Source organism: Misgurnus anguillicaudatus, chromosome 23, assembly GCF_027580225.2.
Source record: "Misgurnus anguillicaudatus chromosome 23, ASM2758022v2, whole genome shotgun sequence".
NCBI classification, from domain to species: Eukaryota; Metazoa; Chordata; class Actinopteri; order Cypriniformes; family Cobitidae; genus Misgurnus; species Misgurnus anguillicaudatus.
The window spans coordinates 14158803-14184660 of record NC_073359.2 but is presented as its reverse complement, the minus strand read 5'-3'; the positions used below and the strand labels follow the sequence as shown (position 1 = coordinate 14184660).

The 25858-nt window shown below is 37.3% G+C and overlaps 3 protein-coding genes across 3 annotated transcripts in view; 2 read left to right on the top strand and 1 right to left on the bottom strand.

Moving 5' to 3' along the window:
* Nucleotides 1-1031: 1031 nt before the first annotated feature.
* lamp3 (lysosomal associated membrane protein 3) lies at nucleotides 1032-5036 on the top strand. Its single transcript, XM_055218578.2, has 6 exons — nucleotides 1032-2538; nucleotides 2797-3017; nucleotides 3287-3406; nucleotides 3556-3628; nucleotides 4014-4184; nucleotides 4375-5036. The coding sequence occupies exons 1-6, from the start codon at nucleotides 2478-2480 to the stop codon at nucleotides 4512-4514; spliced, it is 786 nt and encodes a 261-aa protein (XP_055074553.1). The 5' UTR covers nucleotides 1032-2477; the 3' UTR covers nucleotides 4515-5036.
* Nucleotides 5037-5515: 479 nt separating this feature from the next.
* On the top strand, nucleotides 5516-14415 carry mccc1 (methylcrotonyl-CoA carboxylase subunit). Its single transcript, XM_055218842.2, has 19 exons — nucleotides 5516-5826; nucleotides 6339-6382; nucleotides 6485-6618; nucleotides 6776-6871; nucleotides 6979-7100; nucleotides 7192-7339; nucleotides 7429-7550; nucleotides 7625-7736; nucleotides 8649-8730; nucleotides 8883-9010; nucleotides 9912-10095; nucleotides 10266-10375; nucleotides 11225-11441; nucleotides 11747-11833; nucleotides 13062-13111; nucleotides 13256-13393; nucleotides 13491-13598; nucleotides 13948-14019; nucleotides 14099-14415. Exons 1-19 carry the CDS (start codon nucleotides 5771-5773, stop codon nucleotides 14219-14221), a joined length of 2133 nt encoding a protein of 710 aa, XP_055074817.2. The 5' UTR covers nucleotides 5516-5770; the 3' UTR covers nucleotides 14222-14415.
* Nucleotides 14416-20726: 6311 nt separating this feature from the next.
* atp11b (ATPase phospholipid transporting 11B) overlaps nucleotides 20727-25858 on the bottom strand; it is a 53884-nt gene continuing 48752 nt past the window's right edge. The window contains exon 30 of the mRNA XM_073861626.1: nucleotides 20727-22185. Coding sequence (XP_073717727.1) covers nucleotides 22107-22185 — 79 coding nt within the window. The 3' untranslated portion in view covers nucleotides 20727-22106. The remainder of the gene's footprint in view (nucleotides 22186-25858) is intronic.

Sequence of the window (25858 nt, the reverse complement as noted above, 5' to 3'; positions counted from 1 at the left end):
TCTCTCCACAGTACAAGACATGCACGCAGACGGTTATACTTGTCTGTAACAGTTTCACCACTCCCCTTTTTACAGTATGGTCTTCCCCCACAATACCTCACTTGATGTACTCGCTCGACTTCGTTCTTATTTGTACGCAAGGGCTGGAGTTGTAGGTGGGTAAACACAAGATGGCGGTCGCCGCCACAGCAGCTCACGTGGCACCCACAGGGATTTGCTTGACCTAGGGGCGAGTACAGACAACAGGAGACATGGCACAGCACTGCAGGACTTCAGGTGCACATGTCAAAAAGCACACTCACCCACTGCAATACACACACTTTAGTGACTTGTAGGGCCAGTACTCCGCACTACGTCAAGACACACCCTGAGGGAAACGTTGGGATCGCTGACACGGGAGTGGTATCGATGTGTTTAATCCTCTGACTCGCCCACCCGCTTCGTTCTCCACGTTGGGGCCACTAAACAATGAACAATCTCCACACAAAGAATTAATCTCCGTTTCCTGGTGTCTCAATGAAAGTAAACAACCCGCTGTACTCACAGTTTCAGGAGCATTTTTCTTTCCTCCTTCTTAACACTCCTTCTCCTCAAACTTCGTTCTCTTCAAACCTGTTCTGTTGGTTCATCTCCAAACGCTTCATTCAGTCAGCGAATCCTCTTGAATGCCTCTGCCTGTTCCCCTCATCTCCGTAACAGCATATACACAGCCTCACCCGCAGTGTTTCTTTCCAACCATAGACTACTTCCTGTATCTTGCACGCTTCCTTTATACTTCTTCCAGCGTGTGAATTGCCCACTAAACGATCGCCACCTCATCGCACACACCTGTTAGGCATTACCGCTGATTTGGTTGCCCGGGGTTACCCGGAAGTGACGGGTGTTTGCACAATTCGGTCCGGGCGGAACTTTTCCTCATAGCAGACAATAATGTCTTTATGTTAAGTAATTTTTAGAGGACAGTAAATCTTGTACTGCTATACAATCAGAATGGACTACTCTACAATATATCCAAAATTAATTTCTATAAAATAGTCCCTTGAGAAGATATAATAAAATGGTGGTGTGAGGGCAAAAAACACAGAGAGATCCCAGTGCAGATGAACATAAATATTTATTGAAATAAAATAATATAAAGGAGAGTCAGTAGCACGTCTGGGCACACAGGCCACATCGAGGCAGATGGCAAAAAGGCGATGAGCACACACACTGGGTCAGAGAGAGAACCACACACGTCCGGGCTCCAGCCACACTTAAACGGACGGTGGGAGAGAGGAAGGATGGCACACGGCACCGCAAGAGAAATCCACAACTCGCCTGGGCGAGAGAAGTGATCCTGTGGCGGGCAGAGAGAGAGAGAGAGCGTTAGTGGTGCTGAGTGCTGACAGGGAGAAGCTGGACAGCTCCCAAGGCGAAGGATCGCCCTGCTGGACAGCGGCAAAGCCGTGATGAGAATCCTCTGCACGGAGATGGAGATATAAGGCAGTCTTTAATGAGAAGATGAAACAGAGGATCACTGATGGAAACAGCAGCGGTAAACCAAATCTTCCGGGTAGCAGAGAGCACAGATAAACAGGGAATATACTATTAAAGGTGCAGTATGTAGATTTTTGCGGAATCTAGTGGTGAGGTTGTGCATTGCAACCAACGGCTCAGTCCACTGCTCATCCTTTGCTTTTGAAACGCATAGAGGAACTACGTTAGCCGCCACCGGACAAACATGTCATCGTCGGAGACAACTTGGTAAAAAAAGTTTGTCCGTTAAGGGCTTCTGTAGAAACATGGCAGCACAAAATGGCTGGACCCTCTGTGTATGTAGATAAAAACATCTAATTTTAAGGTAATAAAAACATAACGGTAAATTACATGAAAGGTCTTTATACACCCTTGATCATATAGTTTTGTAAAATATTTAGCATTTATGTGAAGAGATTCTTCTAAAAATTACACACTGCACCTTTAACTGACTAGGAAAACTCACACGACACGACAAGACAAGACTAGGATCTAGACAAGGCTAGAAACGGGCGAGCACATACAAAGACGAACTTGCAACGAGACACAAAACACAAACACAGGGAAACAAAAATACAGCAGCCGGTAAAACTGAAATCATGACAGGTGGGGTGTACTCACTTTCGTGAGATACTGTATATGCAAATTCTTTGGCTATAAATATAACTGAATTTAACTGTAAATAATGACATTAAATATAAAATAAATATTTGAATTGGCAAATATAATTAGAACACATAGCTAATACTTTTTTTTTTTTTTACAAAATATTACACAAACATTCTGTATTAATTTTAAAACAGTTTAAAATGTACAGGTCAAAGTTGCTTCCTGATGTTAAACAAGCTGATGACATCAAAACCACATTGGTCCTCCCTCACAAACGTGTGTGTATTACTTGACTGCCGCATGTAAGCTGCATATAACAAAAACTGTTCTGCAACCCCAAAACACTTTTCAATATGATTCACACAAGTCGCATCACCCTTCTGTTTCTGATACTGTGCTCTCTGCAGTGGCGAGGTGAGTTGATTTGTGTTTGTATTGCATACAGACTTAAATATCATTTGAATTAAATGTGAACAACATAAATGTTTACTTCTGTGAATGTTATAAAATGCAATATTTAGCTCATCTGGATACATTCACATCACTTTCATGTACATTCTTTATATATATATGTTTAGTATCTTTGCACCGTATTACACAGTAAATATGTAAAACCCAATAGCTAATAACTCAACCTTGGTTAACACTTTGCCAACTGCTTTGTGCTTACAGGAAATACTCTCACCTCAAATGCGTTTGACTCTATAACAAAAGAAGCTTCTACAGTTGAAGGCCATGATAGCCACAACAATGCTACAAATCTGCCCAAGAGACCTATTCTTCAGCCCAAAGAAACCGTTCCACTTCAGTTTACATGCACTTTAAAGAACCCTCAGGGCAAAGTATGTGTGCGGGCCAGTTTGGGAGTGGAGTATGTCGTGAGGGTGAACAAAGTAAGCCTGTTAGAGTCTCAGCACTTTTATTTCAAGTCTCAGCATATATTTTCAAGGGGTGAGAACTCATTTGGTTGATGACCAACACTGTGTTAAGTCAGTTAACGACTCGCCAAGGATAAGCATATTGCAAAACAAGCCTATCAGCACTTTTGTTGATCCTCCTAGAAATTTGAATCTTGCTAATTATTTTAATTTTACTTTTTTATATGCATGATGCACCATTAATTTATATAATATTGGTATGATTTACTTTCTTTGTATTGCAGAAAAATTATTATTACAACCTGAATCCCAGCTTAATACAAGCCACAGGATATTGTGGGGACACTAAATCAGTGCTCTCATTGGACTTTGAAGGTGGACATCTAGAGTTCACCTTTATAAAGGTACCTACAGCTCATCTGATTTAATTTAAACTGATTTAACTTTTTTATAAACTAAAATATATAATTATTTAATTAACCTTATCAAATATAAAAACATCATCGACATCAACATGCTAATATATTTTATTTTTTATTAACCACATTTACAGGAAGGCGGTTTCTCGTATGTGAAGACTATTAAAGGTCTTTTGAATCCCGCCCCTCCTTGTAAAAAATGCCAAAGTAAGTATAAACTATATGGGGTGGTTTCCCGGCCAGGGTTTAGGTTAATCCAGGACTAGGCCTTTTAAATATTTGGTCATTTTTACAAACATACCTTACAAAATACTACAGGTGTGCATCTTAAGACATAACAATGTCAATATGAAATGAATGTTAATGAAATATGTTAAAAATAAACAAGACAAGGTGTTTTTAAATTAAAGTTAGCTCAAACATGCATTTTAGTCTGGGACTAGGATAAGCCCTGTCCTGGAAACCGCCCCTAAATCTTTCTATTGATTTTGTGGTGAATCTAGTCTTTCAAGAGATTGACATGTAACCATTAGTTTGATAAAAATTATACTTTTGATGTAATTTTGATTTAATATTTTTTTACAATGAATAGGTAAACCCTACATTGGAATTGTGGATCATGAAAACCTGTTCAAAACTAGCAATGGCCTGAGCTTCAAGTGCAAGTCTGAGACGATGCTGATACTGGCAAATAACTTCAGAGTTAAACTTATACCTCTGCAGATGCAAGCTTTTGATCTGGCTAATGGAGCGTTCGGAAAAGGTGGGATATCAGCCTGCACATGTCTACATAATACAGTATGTTTTTAAATGTAAATATAAATAAATCAACTAAGTAACATTTTGTAAACTAAAATGAGTTATTTTACATGTTTTCTTTAAAAAAATTAAAATAAATAAAAAATAAAATAAAATGCATACCCAAAGATAACTTTTTTATAACTTTATTTTAGATGCTGAATGCTGGGCGGATTACAACAAGCGAATGATTCCGATTATTTTGGGAGCTGTAGCTGCAGCAGTTTGTCTCATTGCAATTTTGACCTTTGTGCTTGTCCGTGAACGTCGTGGACAAGGCTACGAACAACTCTGAGACTCTACATGTGTGTTACAATCAAGTGATTTCATATTTTTTTTGCATTATTTGAATTTCAGGTTTCAAAGAATAAATACTGTTGTCATGTGCTCAGTAAAATGACATAATCCTCTTGTAATTGCTAAATCTGATGTGTAAAAATAACAAGCAGGAAGCAGACTAAACAAAAATTAATAAAAGTTGTAAAGGTATCAGTCTTACTGTTATTTCAGTTAATTATAATTTGAATACAATTAAAAACACTTACTAAACATTTACTAATTAACAAAAGGAATATAGCTTATAATGAACCACAAAAGACACTTTTGAATATGCAATTATTACACAGATTTAAATGTTTTTGACCAAATCAATTTATAATTTCCATAACATAGTAATAATAAGACAATGAGCAAAATGAAAACATTCTTGGTGGTTAAAAATGTTTAATTAACTTGCATATAAGACATTTTAAGGAGGAGCTATTGAAAACTTTGTTGTTTTATGTGTTTAATTCAAATAAAACTTTAATGAGGTTTATTTCCAGATGTTTCTCTATAAAATTGTGTGCACATTATTCAAACATAATTTACTGTACATTTACATTTTAACATTAAGGAACTTACAAAAGTGCAAAATAAAAAAACATCCTCACGAAACTAATGGGATACAACAGTAAAACTTCTGGGGCATATTGACATACTAACTACAGTGCCGTTTCTCAATCGGAAGACTGCAACGTCCGGAGGTCGCCTATACAGGTTGCATACGTCATCAAGCCTGGTTTATTTAAGTTAACTAAGCCTTACATTCGCAATTCATAAACATATTACAACAATTTACGATTAACTTAGAGTAATAGTCAACTTTATAATCGTTAATATTCTGAAATAAGACAGTCTTTATGAGGTATGCAGCCTACATATGCGACCTCCGGAGGCCGCAGCCTTCCGATTGAGAAAGGGCCTACATATCCCCAGTCGCCCTGCGTCCAAATTCTCGACTCTGATTGGCCTGTGAAAGTACGGCAAGACGGTGTGGACAAACTGGTCGGCCGTCTGTTCCGGCTGTACTTGTTTCCACAAATATAATTTTAAAGATATTTATAACTCGAATAATAAACCGAGAATGAATATGATAATTAATATTTAGATATCATCGATTTATTAATTATGGTGTAGCTGTTAAATAGCCGAAAAAACTAAAATTAAATTAATTGTCTCAGTAATAGCGACTAGTAGTAGCGACTACTACTGCATGCTAACACAGTTATCATGGCTACAGTGTTGCTGAAAACTGAAATCAGCAGAACTTTTAACAAACATCTACTGTAAGTTATGTTATATTCTTAATATTATCACATGCAATACATGTTTTATCCAAATTTAGTTGTGGATAAAGCTAGAATTTTTAGCTAGCGTTTGTTTTCGTGATCTTTCTTATTCGTGTTTAGAGAGAAACGATTAATTGTAATATTTATCACTTTTAAACTGATTCATATTGATACACAACTAGGCTTTGCTTTTAAAAAGTTGCACGAGAAGCCACATTTGCGCTCAGAAAAACAAACAAACAAAGCTATTAAATGCATGTTTGTTAAAATGACCTCTGGATAGTGAATTTAATATAGTTGTGCATAGTCTAGTTTTGCCTTAAGTGAAACAAAGTTTTGTTTAATGTTGAATATGCATGGTATAAAATGAAATGAATAATAGAGAGGTCACCTCTGCAAATGGTATGTCCTTGAGAGCAGTCTGATTCTCGTCCTACTATTAACTAAGAAAATGAAATTAAAGAGCCAAATAGTTAATAAACTTAGATCTTGTGTTCCCTCGATTGTAGGAAACTGATCTGTGCTAAAGGATCTGTCAGATATGCCTCTGTGGGTAAGATCACATTGGAAACTGTTATTGTTATTATTTCATTATCATGTTGGACTTGGATTATATGCAAGCAGTCCTATACGTGACATGTTTGTCTGTCTATAGACAGGATTGAGAAAGTTCTCATTGCTAACAGAGGAGAGATAGCCTGTCGGGTCATGCGAACAGCTAAGAAGATGGGTGTTCGCTCTGTTGCGGTGTACAGTGAACCAGACAGACATTCCATGCATGTGGCCATGGTGAGAAAAAATAAAAGACATTGCAGCAGTCATTTATCGTTTGATAAATAGATATGCACATAGGTAGAGATGCCTGTAGATTGATATAAGACTGATATGATAGATTTAAATCTCTAAAATAATATTATTTTTGTGATATATCATAATCTCTCTGTAGGCAGATGAAGCATATCATATTGGGCCTGCAGCGTCTCAGCAGAGTTATCTGTGCATGGACAAGATACTGGAAGTGGCCAAAAAATCCTGTGCACAGGTATGTCAGTGTGTAGATAAGTTTTGTGATCTAAACATGGGTTACAGTCGACTTTAGAATAAAAAATATCTTAATAAACTTAAGGAAATGTTTTTATTCTCGGTTAGGCGGTCCATCCTGGATACGGTTTCCTCTCGGAAAATACAGAGTTTGCTGAACAGTGCAAAAAGGAAGGTATCATCTTTATCGGTCCACCTTCATCTGCTATTCGGGACATGGGAATCAAAAGGTTTGGGCAAAATGTTTTCATTATCAAAATGCTTTGAACATCAGAGTTTGTGTTGTTATTTTATTAAGTAAAACACATATTGTTGTTTTAGCACATCTAAACACATTATGTCAGCTGCTGGTGTACCTATCATTGAGGGCTACCATGGAGAGGACCAATCAGATGAAAAACTTAAAAAAGAGGCGGCACGGATCGGTTACCCTGTGATGATCAAAGCTGTTCGTGGTGGTGGTGGAAAAGTGAGCTGAAAGTTGTATTTCACATAGCAGTTTTGTAATGTTATGCTGTAAGTGCACATGACGTCACTTTGCTTTTTCGATTCACGCAGGGAATGCGAATTGCAGTTTCAGAAGCAACTTTTCACGAGCAGCTGGAATCCGCCCGGAGAGAAGCCCGCAAGTCATTCAATGATGATGTCATGCTTATAGAGAAGTTTGTTGAGAACCCAAGGTCTGCTTTGTTAGATTCTCTTAATTATTTCCCATGTGATAAGTTATGATATGTGAGTATTTGTGTTGTATTAGACATGTAGAGGTGCAGGTGTTTGGTGACCAGTATGGTAATGTCGTGTATCTGTTCGAGAGAGACTGTAGCGTTCAGAGACGTCATCAGAAGATCATTGAGGAAGCTCCAGGGGTATGAATTACATCATCTGTCAGTTAAATTGTCTTTTGCAATTTAAGTTGCTACGTGAGAAATGTTGTTTGGCAGAATGAATCCTGTTGTTCTAACATTTCTTACATCCTAAGATTCACTCAGTAGGCTACAGGAAACTAAATACAGTTTTCCATTGCGTTGAACCTAATAACACCATTTAACCATGGTAAATTCACTGTAGCGCATGAACTTCACTTTAGAGGTCTTCTCGTGTCCAAAGAAATGGAGGTCTTCTCGTGTCCAAAGAAATGGACCCGACATGAAATGTCCCGACTCACCTTTTACCCAAACCCGATGTGCAGAATTTTTTTTTTTAAGAAATACCCGACCTGAGACAAACCCGAACCAGTGACATTTTTTTCACCCAAATGGACCCGAATGTAAACTGTGAGTGTGCAAGGCAAGTCTGCAGCCCCGCATGTTTGGTCAGATAGAAAGAAACACCAAGGTAAATTGTACATTTAAAATTGATTGACACATTTGTCTCAATGAAAATTAACCTACCGCCCATCACATGTTGTTGCAAGCGCTCTTGGCAAACAGAGGAGGGGTTGGAAAAGGACATTGACGCAAACCCTAGACAGTTAGGTTTTTTTTAGTCAGTTCGGCAAAAACACATTCATTTTAAATTACCTGATGCTGCTATTATTATAACCGACCCTTGTCTGAGGCAAACGTGAAACTTTTAGACCCAAACCCGCTTAGACCTTGGGTTTTCAGATCTAAGTGGACCCGTGAAGACTTCTCCACTTATTGCTGAGATGAGAAATTAATTTACATAAAGAGACAATTATTCCTCAGTACATGGGTGTGACATGATAATTTATGATGTTTTTTGTTGTTGATGAAACTGCCCCAGTGATTGAATTGGCTCTGTATGTGTCATTGCAGCCAGACATTAGTTCTGAGGTCAGGCGGAGACTCGGGGAGGCAGCTGTGCGAGCGGCTAAAGCCGTCAACTATGTGGGAGCAGGTGATGATGATGTCATGTCAAATTTATGATGCACTTATGATACATTTTGTTCATTGTAGAGCATATATTTTCCATTGCAAACCTATTTAGCATAATACTAAGTTTATAAAAAATCTAGTATGTATTAATTTAGCTGAATGTTATTTTAACAGGCACAGTAGAATTTATCATGGATGCCAAGCACAATTTCTACTTTATGGAGATGAACACACGTCTGCAGGTGGAGCATCCTGTTTCAGAGATGATCACAGGAACTGACCTGGTGGAGTGGCAGCTGCGGGTGAGACACGGGGTGACAGCATCTACTGCAGGGCTAAATGAAAATTTAAAGGCTGCTTAATTTATTTTTTAGATTAGGGATTTAATGTTTTTTTTGTTCAAAGTTTTAAACTTGGGAAACATTCTTCTGCTTTAGGACGTGAGCTATATGTGCATCACCAAAATCCAAAGTTTTTAATCCATCTTGCTGTAGCTAAAATTGGATTATTGTAAAAACATCACACTGATCTAATAAATTGAATACTAAAGGCATAGTTCACCAAAAAAAATGAATTATGTCATCATTTACTCTTTTTAGCTTTATGTTGTTCTAAACCTGTATAAGTTTTTATTTTATTTTGATGAACACAAAAGAAGATATTTTGATAAATTATGGTAAACAGCTGATTGTAACCATTGACTTCCTTAGTAGGAAAAACAAATAATTGATAAAATTGAATAGATACTGTCAAATGTGTGTTTACCATCATTTATCAAAATATAATTTTTTACAATACCTTCATAATAATTGTTTTTCCTACTATTAAAGTCAATGGTTACAATCATCTGTGTGCTTACCATCCTTTTTTAAAAGATATTATTTTGTGTTCATCAGAAAATAAAAGAAATTCATACAGGTTTGAACCATGATGATGAGAAAATTATGACAGAATTTTTATTTTTGGCTTAACTAACCATTTAAGGTAATCCCATTGGTCATAAAAGACAGCTCCACTGATTGATGTGGCTGCTTTAGTGTTTAGTAGTTGCAAAATGACTTATTGAAGGATATGGTTTGCAATATGATGTCAGAAAATGTGCCCACAAGGGGTCACAATTACATCTTTTTACACAGCTGGACAGCATTGCTTTTCTGAAAAGTTTATGATAAAAATGTGTTATAATTTTGCTCTGTCCATCAGGTGGCAGCAGGAGAGAAGTTGCCCCTCACTCAGGAAGAGATTGTGTTGAGGGGTCACTCTTTTGAAGCCAGAATTTATGCTGAAGACCCCAATAACAACTTCTTGCCAGGAGCAGGGCCATTGCTTCACCTGTCAACCCCGCAGGCAGATCAGTGCACACGGATTGAGACAGGGGTTCGAGAAGGTACTTTTACAATAAAAATATTATTCCTCATTATTTGAATTTGGTCAAATAAACCTAGATATTATTTGTTTTGAGATAACATAATGTTATATGGACCAGAATTATGCACATTGACTTGGATATGGTTTTGTTTTGACATGTTAATGTATAGAGTATCTATTTTGTCTAAGGTGATGAGGTGTCAGCCCACTATGATCCAATGATTGCTAAGCTGGTGGTTTGGGGGGAAGATCGCTCCGCTGCTCTGAAGAAACTCAGATATTGCTTACGCCAGTACAATGTAAGCAAACCATAAGTTCATATTCGAACAAAAAACCTACTAAGAAAAGTGTGTGTGTGCATTGGTGAGGAAGACATACACTCACAATACCACACAACGCTAGCGATATTTCAGGAGATTTGTACATCTAGTACATTAATCTTAGTATTTCGGAAAAAAAATGCGCTGTGCAGATTGATGTATGACATCAAACGTTGTTTATCTAGGAATGAAGCTGATTTGTTCCCATGGTCTTCAGTCTTTTCCCAGCATATTCCTTAAAGTTAGCCAAAGCTTTCTGCTTGGCTTTTCCACCAGATTTTCCAGACTTGTTGTGAACTATGCACTTGTCTGTTGAATTGTGAACATTGTCTCTGCAGCGTAATTCACCTCTCATTTGCATAGTCAAGCATTTGTAAATGTTTTTCTGCTCTTACTCTTATAATCTCACATGTCAGACAGATGCTTTACTCCCATCAAAAACAACAACAACATCATGAAGCAGCACATATTTTACTTCCTGTAATCTGTTTATTTATAAGATATGCTGAATATTTTGTTGGAAATATTGTATGGTTTAGGCCTGTTTGGGCTGTGCTATAATTGGTTCATATTTTGCAACCTGAATGTGTCTGTTATTAATTAAAAGTCCTTTTTTATGTATATGTATATCTTCAAATTGCAACATAAAATATATACCAACAAATTAAAGATAAAAGATAAAATGTTGTCTTAAGGACTTGCATTAGACAATCATGCCAATTATGATAAAAAAAGTGGTAGACATTTTCTAGTTTTCTAAATGGAAATATTTGATATAGTGTTCATGTGTCCTGCTATATTTTAGTCGGATCTCTCTTTAATCTTCAGATTGTGGGTCTAAACACCAACATTGAGTTCCTTCTGAGTCTATCCGGACATCCAGAGTTTGAAGCAGGAAACGTTCACACAAGTTTTATTACACAGCACTATGATCAGCTCTTCCCATCAGTACAGGAAGTGTCTGCAGAAGTCCTGTGTCAGGCTGCCCTGGGCCTGCTGCTACAAGAAAAACACTACACAGACAAATACAGGGACCAGTCCAGCGGTGACAGATTATTATTATTAATACTTCACAAGTATCTTAATATTTATGTATGTGCTTTCACATAGATTAAAAGTGCATGTTTTATAAAAGGAACAATACTTTTAAACTTAAAGAGCCATTGTAAGCCAGTAGATTCAACATATTTGATGCAAGAAGCGAAAAAAGCTGATGCTTCAGGATGTATTCAAGTACAGATTAGATCAAATAAATGTATATTATTTTTTGAGTTAATAAGTTATAAATGCATTCCAATAATAGCAGTAGGAAGCTTGTTTGAGTTGTTAACCAGTAACATTCTCTTGCAGACATGTACTCACCATTTGCGTGCAGTAACGGGAGACGACTCAATGTCCTGCAATGTAGGGACCTGACACTGCAGCTAGGGGACAAAAGTAAGTGTTCATGCTCTAATAATCACACAAACAAAGCTTTCATCTTAAGCCAATGACTAATACATTCCTGTGTTAGGCCACAATAAACCACAATCACAATGCAAAATCCCTGGCATTGTATAAAAATAGCCCATGTGTGATTCTGTGGCTGTTTCCGAAATCGCATTGCATTAAATGAAGTACCTACTTATCGACTGTTAAAAGAGTAGGTACTATATAGTATGAATAAATTCAGACTTATTACATCTGCCATGTTGATACATCAAATAACATACGTTGTCTCAACAACAAGTTAGTCGTTAACCGGAATGACGTTAAACTAGCGCAATTTAACCACAACGGACAGCTGTTTAATATATGTATTTGCATTTGAATAGAGCTGTGTTACTGCTTTTGGGTATTTTTAAATAAAACAACTCCCCTTCGACAATGGTCTTCGTTGGATAACCCCTTTCCTTGCCAGAAGCAGTAGGTCATCTGGGTATTTTCGCCTACTGTTTTTTTAATACTATGAATTTGGACATACTACTTACCCTGCCTAGTTTAGGACACAGCCTGTAATTGCATATAACTCTCATCTTTTTATTACTCTTGTTTATTACAAACTTGTAATTCAGTGAGGTTAAGGTAATTTAAGATTTTGCTGACAGGTCAGACATTGAGCTAAAAGTTATCTAACATATGATGACACATGATCATGAATCAATGTCCTGGCTAAAAATTCCACAGGATCATTTAACATGAACAATATTGTGAATAATGCAGAATCAGTTTGCTTATTAATAGACTGCACACATAATCATTCCTCCTTCATGTCAAGACTTCCTTAAATAGCAACATATCCTATGCATTATATATGAGCAGTGATGGCATTGATCATAATAAAAGCAGATTTGAGATTCTGGATGAGATGATGAATCTCTCAAAGTCCAGCTCATATTTCAATCCAAACAAAAGAAAACCAAAATTATCTTAAGAGTTTGCAAATTTGACATTTCATGACTAAAACTTGCTTTTGTTTTGTTTGCTTCATATGATTACATTTTTGTTAAATTTACATAAGAAACTGGTAAAGTAGTACAGCATACTATCATAATGTGTACTTATAATTGTACTTTAAAAATGTACAATTAAAAATTATAATGTTAAGGCAATTTTTTTCCCTTTTGACATTGAAGTAAAACGTGATCCAAATGTTCATAATTTTCCATATATTTTTTTTTTACAGAAATTGCTTTGTCTGTTACATACAATCCAGATGGGACGTATCGTATGGAGGTAAATGTTAATATTTTACAATCTGAAAAAGTGTGCATAAGCCTGCCCTGTATGTGGCAATGAGTTTGAGGGATATGACTTAGTCTAAAAGTTAATAGTCGGGGATTATGTAATGGCTAAACGTGACATTTTTTTGTTTGTCAGACTGAAGGTCAGGTGTTTCATGTGTCAGGTGAGCTTCAGATGGACAGAGATGTGACCTACCTGTGGTGCTCTCTCAATGGAGTGATGAGCCGACCCAAACTTATCATTCTGGACAACACTATACACATCTTTTCTACAGTAGGTTTTTGTATTGTTTTTAAATCATGATTCATGCATTATTCATGCCATGCGTGGAGGATTGTCTGTTTATGGTCTGCTTTGTTTTATCTTGTAGGAGGGAAGCACCCAAATTGATGTCCCTGTTCCCAAGTTCCTGGCCGGTGTTACTGCCTCCAGTGCACAGAGTGGTGCTGTTGCACCTATGACGGGCACTATTGAGAAGGTGCATGTTGAATTTGCATGTTGTGCATATCACACGATCTAGATCAGGATAACTGCATACAGTACTGATTACAGTATATCAAAAACATTACTAACCGTTATATACATAATGCAAAAATAATGCATTTATTTTAAACATGTTTCAATCACAATCCAATCATATTTATCAATGCTACATTGTGAAAATCACTTTATAATTCAATATGAATTTGAATACCTGGATAATTGTGCTGTGGGCGAGGTAGTATAATATGTCACAATGTTTTGTGACGTTTATTGTACCGTAGATACCCGCCCCATTTTATGTATACAGTTTTACTAGTGTAACTGAATTTTTACTTTGTTCGTAGGTGCTAGTCAAGGTTGGAGACTTTGTGCAGAAGGGTGACCCTTTAATGGTGATGAATGCTATGAAAATGGAGGTAAGAATTCATCAATGTCCTATACAGTGCCGTTTATAATTTTGACTACTACAGAGTACTTTCTTGTGTTTCTGGACAGCATACCATCCGTGCACCTAAGGCAGGAGTTATAAGAAAGGTGTTCTTCAAGGAAAGCTCACAGGCAAACCGCCATGCAACATTGGTGGACATTGAAGAGAAGGAAGGAGCTAAAGCCGAATAACAATGTGATGTCATTCAGTGTGATGTCACAGAAATCAGCATTATAAGAAAATGTTGATATGATGGACAGATGTTCAAAACTTGGACTGATTCCCTAATAGGCAGTAGTTTGGAAAAACCTAATAATTTTTGAGATGTTAGATTGTTTTTTCTGTTTGATTTGTATAGTCTATTAAAACTAAATCTATGAAAGTTTTTCTGGCGTGGTTTATTTTGTGGAATAAAGTAATTAGTAACGAAACAATAATGTAATTGTTTGGTAGATAAAAATGTATTTGTAAGCCGGGCCCCATTTGCCTGGATGTCCATTGTATAAAATGCCTGGTATGCTTGGTTTGTTTTCCGGGTCAAATTCAGATGATTGCGGACTGGCACTCCATATCCTGTTCTTATGTGTTCTAGGAGGGATTCACATTTTAACAAATTAAGCATGAGCTTGTTCACTCAAGCATCAAGTACTTTTAACAAGTTGCAGAGTGATTGGTTAAACCATACAAATCTATTCAGAGGTAACAGTTGTGTTGCCAGTGACATAATTTTCAAGAAATGTTCTTCCTAAAGTAATTTGATTAATAACACTACTTATTTTGGTTAGTGTAATGATTGCTGTTTTAGCACTTATTTTTAACAAAGAAAACAAAAGTGCTCATTAAAGATGTTTTATGCACAAATTAGTGTATATTCCTATTTATTTTGCAAATGCACTTGATGAAACTGCTTTTATCACAACTATAAACTAAATAAAACCATAAATCTTATAACTACACACTACAAAATGACACAATTTGTATAAACCTCAAACTTTGTCAAAATAAATATTTTTGTTACAACCATATTAGAAATCAAACTGGCCTCAGATAAGAGTCGGTACAGAGACTGGGCAAAGATATGTAATATTACCAAGATATCACAGGTATTGATATACATTTACATACTGTACATGTTAAAAAAAATAGCAGTGTACTAAGAAAAATGAATAAAGTGCAAAAATTGTAAAAATAGATATATGTATATGCCTTCTGAAACCTAGAAACAGGAATTTCAGCCCACGCATCCACAGTTCCCGTGAATTTGATATAAAACTGCCTTTTTAAAGTCACCCCACAAGTTTTAATGTGATTGAGTTCAGGGAATTGAGCTGGCCACTCCGTTACCTCGATCCTTTTTGTTTTTCACAGAATTAACTAATTTTCTAATTATACTTTACACTGATTTTATTTTACAGTTTTTCTCAGTTGCTTAAACGCATTTCTTGAAACTATGCCTCATATTCTCAAAACAGTAAACACAATTGCATAACATCTCATCCCAATACTCCAAACATCATATTTTCAGGTCAAAATGAAGCTCTACACTCAAAACCATTCACTTTGAAAAACCAAACTTTTCCCTCAGAAAACAAAAAAACCCACACACATAGTATTACTAACTGGTGCAATAAATTCAAAACTATATATCCAAAATTGGTAAGTTGCTTGTGGTTCTCCCGCTCAAAAACCTTTTCTTATGACCAAAAAATACACAATCAATGTATACATTAAGCACATTTTTATTCATTCATGTGCTACACAGCACAACTGTAAAACATTTGTAAAAAAAATTATTCCGCCTCAACATCCCATCTTTTTTGTGTCTAGCAATCGAGAAAAACTGTAAGCACTATTCGGATGGGATTAGTTTTCCAAACAACGTGCCCCACAGGACGTCTGTGATTTTATGTACCGATTCGGACGGGATTACAATTCTCAGGCTATTCCAGAGATGGGAGTGTCTGTTTCATGCATTTGGGCATTGCAGAAGAGCACGTGCTACGAGTGTTTGTAATGTTGAATGTTGAAAAACACAGACATGGCCGATTCGGATGGGATTAAAAACACAGCTTCTCATAGAGGACCTATGAGAAGCTCGATTTTCTCAGAGGTCCCCCCTGTAAAACTAATCCTGTCCGAATAGGGCTCTACTGTAACCACTACCTCCTTCACCACGTCCTCCTCCTTGACCTATTCCTTCATTTCTCTGTTGATCCATTGTTCCAAAGCTCAGTGAACTGATTCGGGCCCTTTTATCTATCTATTGAAGGATCTGATTGCTGTGTGTTAAATTTTGACTCTTAGTGTTTCCACCTTGGTAATTGTTTGCTAATTGAGCCTAAGCTGTGCTGACTTGAGTGAACAGTATTGAATGCTAGTGCTTTCCATATGACCAGATGGTGAAAGCACTGAGAAATGTAGGGATTTGTGTGTAGAGTTTTGAAGTAAAAGTTCACCAAATTTGACTCGTGTGTTAAAGCAGGGGAGTAGTGTTATAGTTCAGCAAAATGATTGTGCTTCTTGAAAAATGGCGTTATGGTTTTGAAATTTTAGTTCAAAAGCCTGGTTATAGTGTTTTAGCAATTGAGAAAAACTGTAATCACGTTTCAATAAAGTCATTTACCCATTGGTAATGATATCCACACTACTACTTCTGTTACACAACTATTACATCCTTAATCAAGTAAATAATTAGCAATGCAGAAATATTAGTACTAATAATAATAACAGTGGTTTATCAGGTTACTGATTTTGTACTGCTATTTTTAAACACAAAACGTTATATGAGGTAGATCACAACGGTCAGCATCAGTATCACCAGTCCTGGTTTCCAAAAAAAAGAGCAAATCGTCAACAGTTAAAGAATGACATTTTCCGGGGGAGGGACTTTGTGCATGCAAAGTCTTGCTTTAGCAAGATCTGAAAGCATTGCAAATTGCCACAGTGACGCAAATGCTTTAAAATGACTTTGCTATGGGCCCATTTATAAAAAGCTGCGTAGAAACCATCCTAAAAAATTTGGTCTTACGATCAATGTGTGCACAGAAAACATGCGTTTTTGTAATTTCTGCCTATAAATTATGCATAATTAATGTTATTTACATATTAAAGATATGTCAATGTTTAAATGGCCCATATTTTGTGGATAAAAGGCACATTACTTTGTGTACAATGTGTTTGAGTGGTTTATGGTTAAAAAACGTATCGGTTACATATGTAACTCTCGTTCCCTGAAGGAAGGGAACGGAGACCTCACGTCGTGACCGACGAATTGGGAACCGCTTCGCGGCTGACCTATCTGCTTCGAGAAACCTTTAACTCTTTCACCGCCAGCATTTTTTTAAAAAAGTTGCCAGCCAGCGCCAGCGTTTTTCATGATTTTCACAAAAGTTTAATGCCTTCCAGAAAATGTTCTTCTTCAAATATATAAACATACAATATACCAAATGAAAGAACAGACCCTCTGCTTTCAAACAAAAAACTGTTTGAGCTCCGCTAAGGGAAACGTGGAAATTCAGAAACTTTCCACGGAAAATACTCACAAAGAAACCACTAGGGGGCGCAATGTGGGCGCTAGCCTCACCCAGGTTCTTAAGGATACATCTAGTGAGAGGCTGACAGCCGATGCTCCCCAACATCGGCCACCACGCGGTGGAGGAGACAAAAAACAGTTTTTTGTAACGTTTTTGCCTTAACGGCCTTCCATAATGGTGCGGTTGTGCGGCATCAAAAAAGAAAGGCTCCAAGCCGACACAGGAGCCGTTCCTCGATGTTCTCACTGATCTGACGAGAGAACTCGAGAGGATACCGGCTCAACACGACCACTGTAGAATCTAGTGAACGTATTAGGTGTCGCCCAGCCAGCAGCTCTACAAATATCTGAAAGTGAGGAACCACAAGCCAAAGCCCAAGATGAAGCCACGCTTCTGGTTGAATGGGCTCTCAAACCAAAAGGGCAAGGAATGCCCTGTTTCTCATAAGCCAGGGCGATTGTGTCTACAATCCAATGAGACATCCTCAGTCTAGTGACAGCTTTCCCTTTCTGCTGACCACCGTAACAGACAAAGAGCTGTTCTGAGGTCCGAAAGCTTTGAGTGCGATCCACATACACAAGTAGTGCACGTACAGGACATAACAAAGCCATGTCTGGGTCTGCCTCCTCCGAAGGCAGCGCTTGTAAGTTCACCACCTGATCTCTGAAGGGAGTGGTGGGAACTTTAGGCACGTAGCCCGGCTGGGGTCTCAGTGTAACGATGGATTCAGCCGGCCCGAACTGAAGGCACGAATTGTTGACCGAAAATGCATGAAGATCCCCTCCTCTTAATGGAAGCCAATGCGAGGAGCGTCAAAGTTTTCATAGTGAGAAACTTGACGCTCACCGTCCGCAGAGGATCGAAAGGGGCGTCCTGCAGGGCTTTCAGCACCATGGGCAGATCCCAAGGAGGAATAGAGGGAGGGCGCGAAGGATTCAGCCTTAGTGCACCTCTTAAAAACCTAATGACCAGATCGTGCTGACCCACAGATCTACCGTCTATGGGTGCGTGATGCGCGGATATCGCCGCGATATCTACTTTAATAGTAGATGGTGACAGCCTCTTCTCCAAGCGGTGCTGGAGATATGAAAGCACAATACTGATCGAGCATTCCCGGGGGTCCTCTCGTTGAGAGGTACACCATTCAACAAACAGGTTCCATTTCAGCGTATACGCCTGTCTCGTAGACGGCGCTCGCGCTGCATCGATGGTGTTAGATACCGCCTGGGGTAAATCACCTAAAACCTAAAATAGGCGACAGTGGGTTGTTTCTGGAGATGCAAACAGATCTATCTGCGCTCTGCCGAAATGTTTCCAAATCATCTGGACCGACTGCAATTTATGTGCCAATGCAGCTGAGGTGATGTCCACACTCCTGAAGCTGCAAGCTCGCCGTACGTGGCTCCCCACCCCGTGTTGGAGGCATCTGTGCATACTATTGCATGTCTGAAGACCTGCAATGCATGTAATGCAAGTGTCATACAGTATTGTGGTTTAAAATCCGCTCGGTTCCAGACAGGCTACCTATTGCGGCAATAGTATATTACCCATATGAGGTATATGAGTGCTTAGTGCGGAATAAGTACATTTACTGGACATTTTATGTGAATGCTTTGTTTAAGAAGAATGTCTTAAGTTTAGCTTTAAATTGATCGACTGTGTCTGATACTCGACCATTATTTGGTAAATCATTCCAGAGCTAGGGGCTAAGCAGGAAACCTTTAGACACTTTTGATATTCTAGGGATAATTAAGTGGCCAGAATTTTGTGATCGCAGTTTATGTGGTGGATTGTATTCTGATAGTAATTCTTTAATGTACGAGGGTGCTAGGCCATTTAAGGCTTTGTAGGTGATTAGTAATATTTTAAATTGTATGCAATATTTAACTGGTAGCCAGTGTAAAGATGCCAGAATTGGACTAATGTGGTCATACTTTTTAGATTGAGTAAGCACTCTTGCGGCGGCATTTAGACTTAAGTAATAGGTAAATAAATGGTTTTAAAAAGTAAAAATATAAATGGTTATAAGTAATGTTATAGACGTCAAGACGTTTGATATATTACAAATCACCTGGTAAAAAGAATCAATTTCAAAAACAATGTTGAATGATTTGTTACTACCCTTTAGTGTGGTAAAATAACTAACTCAAGCTCCGTACTGCTTTAAAAACAGTATGATAAAAGACAGTTACCTATATTTAAGAAATTATTTATTATTAATAATAATAATATCAGTGATTTATCTGCCAAGTAAGTTTCTGAAACATATAAAGAACATTTCTAGCTCTAGGCTGTTTGTGGATGTCAGGCTACAAGGAACATTTATGGTCATTTACATAGTATGCCTTAGCCAATTTAAATTCATTGTTTGGAACCAATCATTTTATAAACATAAAGGCCTGGTTTCACAGACAGGGCGGTAACACTTTACAATAGGTTGTATTAGTAAACATTAGTAAATGTATGAACTAACAACAAACAATATAGGTTTTTTTTTGCATTACTGAATCTTCTTTAATGTTAGTTAATGTCAATACAATTGTTCATGTTAGTTTACGGTGCATTTACTAAGGTTAATGTTTAAAAATGTATTAGTAAATATTAAAATTAACATAAACTAACATTAATAAATGCTGTAGTATTGTTCACTGATAGTTCATGTTAGATTGCATTAACTAATTGTTAACAAATACAACTTAGCTGTAAAGTGTTACCGGCAGGGCTTAGAGGGCCAGGAGACATTTAAGCTGCTTTTATAAATGTGACTCATAACTGATGTGCATCCTGACTCCTGAGACAAGGAAATAGTGATGAAATAATTTACAAAATGGCAAGGCAAATATTTTCCAGTTAAGACAACTTAAACATGCCTTTTAGTCTGGGACTATACCCTTAATGCTTTTCTGTAAAACTTGGCCAAAATCATTAACAATGGCAGATAAGGAAGACAGAAAAGGAAGATTAAGTGACCGGAGAAAAAGCTTTGCAAATGCGTCAAAATAGATATTATGATGTAGTTTTGGTGTTAAAGCTTTGTTTACCATCGGTTTAGCCAGACTGAGTTGTTTTAAAATCTATACTTGGAAAGGAACTGAACCACCTGGATAATTGCTTACCAAAACTTATTACTTTATCCGCTGTAGTGCATTAATGAGACACCATATTTTAAAAATGTATTTATTCTGTAAATAGATCTTTCATAAACATCAGTACTTAAATTCATTGCAAGGAAAGTAGAACAGACATTTACAGAAAAAAATAGAACCGTAACATGAATTACTGACATCACAGCTAGATCAGGCATTACCAGTCTAGACCGAGTCTTATTGCTAATGTCTTTTTGAGTAACAAATGGCATACTGAATTGCTATATAATCAATTACAATACATTATACAGCAAAACACTTTCTATTTTTAACTCATATAAATAGTTATGACTGGTGTTCAGAAGTTTGTTTACTGACATGAAAAGTGATATACAAACAAAAAACAGAGGTAACAAATCTCTGTACTCCACAACTCTTTAGTTCGATCATTCAACAGCCATAAGGGTCACGGCACCATATTTAAAGGATCCAGGCTGGATCAATTTGAATTGTACTGTGCAAAAACAAAAACAAACTTAAAGCCTAGTTTTAACACTCACCAAGCTGGGAGTATTTATGTCAAGTTATCTAATGCCAATCCGGGGTAATTCTGACGGACTGACCAAAGCGCTACATGCAGGCTAATATCAAAAACTTTAGTATAGTTGATAAGCAAGTTTAAAACGGTTGTCTCAAAGCTTAAGCATTCATGTAACAGTAAATCACTGCCCATGTGGGAAGATTTTTTAATTTATATAGACTATGTCCTCTTATGCAAATTAAATACACACACAAAAAATAAAACAGCTCTGTCAAGCGGGAACATACAGTGAGCAGAAAAACAAGGAACACGCCAACAATGATAAATTAACTTGTGACAATGGCTAGAGATGAAAACATAGCAAACATTTGCAAGAGAGAAGAAACATGAAATAATATGCAGGCACAGGGTTAATGAGGTTTAAAGTATGAAAATGATATGTCAGCCTTTAAGAACTCTGCAACATTCCTGCATTATGATAATCTGCACAATCCAAGACTGTTTGGGTGTACAGGTAGGCATCTCAGGTTAGGAGGTTACATATTTGAGCTCTAATGCTACACTAAACTTACATTTAATACCTTGAAAATCAGGCATTTAAGAGGGAATTATGGCTTTCAAACAGACCCCTCATTTTCCTCAGGAAAGATTGTGGCCCTTTGCATACAGTTCCATGGTTAACTACTGCAATAGCAGAACCCGAATCATTCAAATCTTTTGGTTTCTTTAAAGAACCACTGAATATCTTGTGTTGCTTGTCAAGGTTGACGCAATGTGCTCTGAAAACCAGAGCCTTTAAAGTGTAAAGGTGTTCTCTGTGTATGACTGGCTGGTGATTGTACTAGGGCAAGGGGAAAGGGTAGGTGTCCAAACTTCATGAACGGTTCCTTTTTTGGGGCTGGTGTGTGGCCTTTTCTTAACAATGGGATACTTCCATGGGCGAGAGTGTCAAGATGCTTCGGTCATTGGAGAAGGTCTCTGAGTCACTCCATGATCTGGAAGCATCAATTGTGAAGAAAGAGGGGGAAAGTGTAAATGCTTTGGACAAGTTTAAAATATATAATTCCTGTTCTACCTGCATTAGTCAGACTAATATGTGGGTGTTTGAATATGAAGAGAGGGACTGAAATCTCTAAGACCCTTATACTAAAAAATACATCTTATTCAACTTGTACATCTTGATATTACATTTTACTTGAAACATGCCAAATTTAAAATGTGTAGATTATCTGGCTATTGCATTAGCCTATGTACCTGTCTGGTCTCTAGATATTGTTACTCTAATTATAAGACATAATTAACCATGACACTTAACATTGAATACTACTGATGCTTTGAAATCTGTATAGTACAAAGAGTTGTGTAAAGGTGACTTTATGACTAACAAAAGTAATGATTGGCTACAAGCCTGCCTATATTGGTGCATGCCTACAATACACATCTTCTAAAGCTGCATTTAAAGATGGACAATGCAGGATTTCCCAAAAAATAAAGTATGGACTTATTAATATACATTCAAAATAAAGGTGCTTCACAATGAAATAAAATATATTTTTGACTAAATGTTTCCATAAAAAAACATCTGAAGAATCGTTTGACAAAGGGCCTTTGTGGTGCAAAAAGATTCTTCAAATTATACAGTTAAATAATTTTCTTTGCAACAATTGGGCCATTGCGGTTCACTCAAAGTAAGTAGTAGTTTTGTATGTTTGTACAGAGAGAGGCGAGAGCGAGAGTCTAAATGTTGTAACTGAAAATCCTGCACAGTGCACCTTTAACTCATGGATGGCATCAATGGAAAAATGAATGCAAAGACAGGTTAGTGCAAGATGGATTCATGTGCATAGTTAAAGGACACCAAATACAAATATACACACAACATCCGTTCACAGCTTTGACATTTACATAGACTACAACCTCTTCAGTATATAAGTTCACAAGTTACAGTACGTAAGTAATAATCATATAAACTATTTATTAAGATAAATCTATAGACTGTAGAAAAATATTCGGCATGAATATAGCTTTACTATAAAACATATATAATATTTGTAAATTGAGTGGAATAAGGCAGCCCTTAAGCAGTCTGAGCAAGCTGTATTTCTCAAATGCCATACCAACAGTAAATCGGAGTTATTCACCATAGGGCATCACTTCATAAAGTTTCTTTTGAGGACAAATGTCCTTCAAGTACAGCCATGTTATAGATACACCATGCTATATAAGATAAAGATTACATTAGTAGCTACAGTAATGCAGTTATCTTTGGATTATGTTGAAGAAAGGAGTAAGATAGGATGAATAAACATATGTACCATTGTTGCAGATAAAGACAACCGTTTTAAGATCTTGAGGTATAGAGGTTTAGGTCAGAAAGAGTATATTGAATTCATATACATACATATATGCAGGGTCTACTGAATGCATACCACCACAGTAGACAATCTTTCATTGTCTATAACAGTGGCTCTTAGCTAATTTTATAAGTAGTTGTCTACCACACTGGTCTAAAGACAAATGGAAGTAAAGCAGTATAGACCAGAGATCCCCAACCACTGGGCCACGACCCAGTACCGGGCTGAAGACAAGTTGCCACTGGGACCTGGAAAACGTGCGTATAATAGTAACGTGATAGCTTTAGGAGGAACGCAACCAGTCCTGTGTCGATCATCATTAAAACCATAAAAATGGCAGTCTCCATGCTTCCCTGCCCAGCAGCATTTTTTTCAGCATCCCTTCTCTTCCCATCTCCTCCTTCATTGCTTATTTTTCCTCTGTGCAGTTCTACTTTAACTTGGGGCTTGATCCTGACCTTTAAGGACAGCAAGCCAAAATTGTTTACCATTAAAGGTTCTGAAGAATGCATTGAAATAATATGTTTACTTGTTCTCTGATATTTATATAGAAGCTTTATTAAGCGCACAAAATATCCAGAGACGGTTTTACATGTCCATTTACAACCCTAGGATTTGCCTTTAGAATAAAATGGTCATTTCTGAATGGTAAGTTTGTGTCATGGACCTGCAAAACGCAACTGTAATGTCAATAGTATAACGTCAGCCTAAATGCTAGCATATAGCATTAACTAGCATATGGCGTTAACTCAGCAGTCACAACTTTGTTTTTAGCATTGTAACAACACTGTACTTAATTTAATGTTGGGGGGTACATCTTGACTGTAACTTCACAGTCGGTGTTGTGTTAAGACTAGGCTGTTTTTTTTAGCTGTCTTTTGCATGCATGAGGTTTACATAAGGAGAAAACAATTGCGTTCACGATATGTCATTACCATGTACAGAGCTCGTATTATTCATCTATGCCTAGGTAAATACAATTTTACATTCTACAGCACCTTTAATTATTAAAGCTGAATGGGCAGGAAACTTGTAAAACAATGAAAGTAAGTGGTGCTCCTGTATAGCTTAGTGGTAGAGCATTGCGTTAGCAGTGCAAAAGGTATGTGCAACACGCGAGTCTTACTTGCACTAGCACAATCCAAGCCACCCACTGTCCGTGGAACAATTTTAAGCCGAAACCGGTCCACAGTGTAAAAAAAGTTGGGGACCCCTGGTACAGACCAACCAATCAATGCAACAAGCCACTGAACTAAATGTATAAAAATTTAAATGCTTCAATTTTAAGATTGTAGGAGCTGAAAAAAACCTGGCAAATCAATGGAGGATAATACTATTTTGGGAAAAAGCACTCTTTTAAAAGGCATTTACTGACCATTCAACACAGTAAATACCAACGGCTGCAACCATGCAATTAGACACACTGATAGTTCATTTGTAAGGCTTCAAGTTTAACAATTAAAACAGCAAAGGCGATTAAAAAATTAGCTTGGAGACTACAGGAGACTACAGATTCCAGTGTCTCCCTCAATCCTAAAGTGGTCCCTAGATTTCTTTTCATTTTTTCTTTGTAGTAACCAAACCAATAACTCAACAGTAGATAAACATTGTATCTACAGCTGACATTGGCCAGTCAAAGCAGAGGTCTTCATTAGTACCCTGCTATCCATGGCAGTGTTCTAGCGGTTAAACTGGAACAGGTTTTTATATTTTATATTTATGGAGATCAAATGTCTATTTACATGTTTCAACATTTGGACACTATGGAGTAGCTTCGGAAACATACGGACACTGACAGTTAAAATTATTACAAGAAATGTAATTACATTATAGCTGCATGCAGATTGCCCTCACTGAGAGATATGAACATAAAGCAAAGATAACATGAAGACTAAAACACTCTGAACTGGGACGCAAAACTGAGAACATAGGATGTTTCACAGACATCATAATACAACATTCCACAAGCATATACTTGGATATACTGACATAGTGTTAGTTTTGCTGGGTGTGATGTGTAAAAACACTGATAAGCAGACAGCTTTAGTGATTATAGAGTCTGATATAGGGCTGCACGATAAATCGCATGCGTTTGTCACGCGCATCCCGCCAGCAATGCCGGCTCCCCGACCAGTACCAAACCGCCATCAGCTGCTTTCAGATGGAGCTGCCCCAACTAGTTCACTGACAATCGGGGCAATCTCGCATTAGTTATCGCTGACATATCGCCTGCGATATGTATGCGATATGGCCCAGCCTGTCAGGGAACTACGGCTCTGTGCAGTTAATGTCGCGCCATCTGAAAGCAGCTGTT

Coding starts and splice junctions, on each gene's coding strand:
- mccc1 (XM_055218842.2), top strand. CDS start 5,771: ATGGCTACAGTGTTGCTGAAAACTGAAATCAGCAGAACTTTTAACAAA. Junction 13,394..13,490: donor CTATACACATCTTTTCTACA/GTAGGTTTTTGT, acceptor TTTATCTTGTAG/GAGGGAAGCACCCAAATTGA. Junction 14,020..14,098: donor TGAATGCTATGAAAATGGAG/GTAAGAATTCAT, acceptor GTTTCTGGACAG/CATACCATCCGTGCACCTAA.
- lamp3 (XM_055218578.2), top strand. CDS start 2,478: ATGATTCACACAAGTCGCATCACCCTTCTGTTTCTGATACTGTGCTCT. Junction 3,407..3,555: donor TAGAGTTCACCTTTATAAAG/GTACCTACAGCT, acceptor CCACATTTACAG/GAAGGCGGTTTCTCGTATGT. Junction 3,629..4,013: donor TCCTTGTAAAAAATGCCAAA/GTAAGTATAAAC, acceptor TACAATGAATAG/GTAAACCCTACATTGGAATT.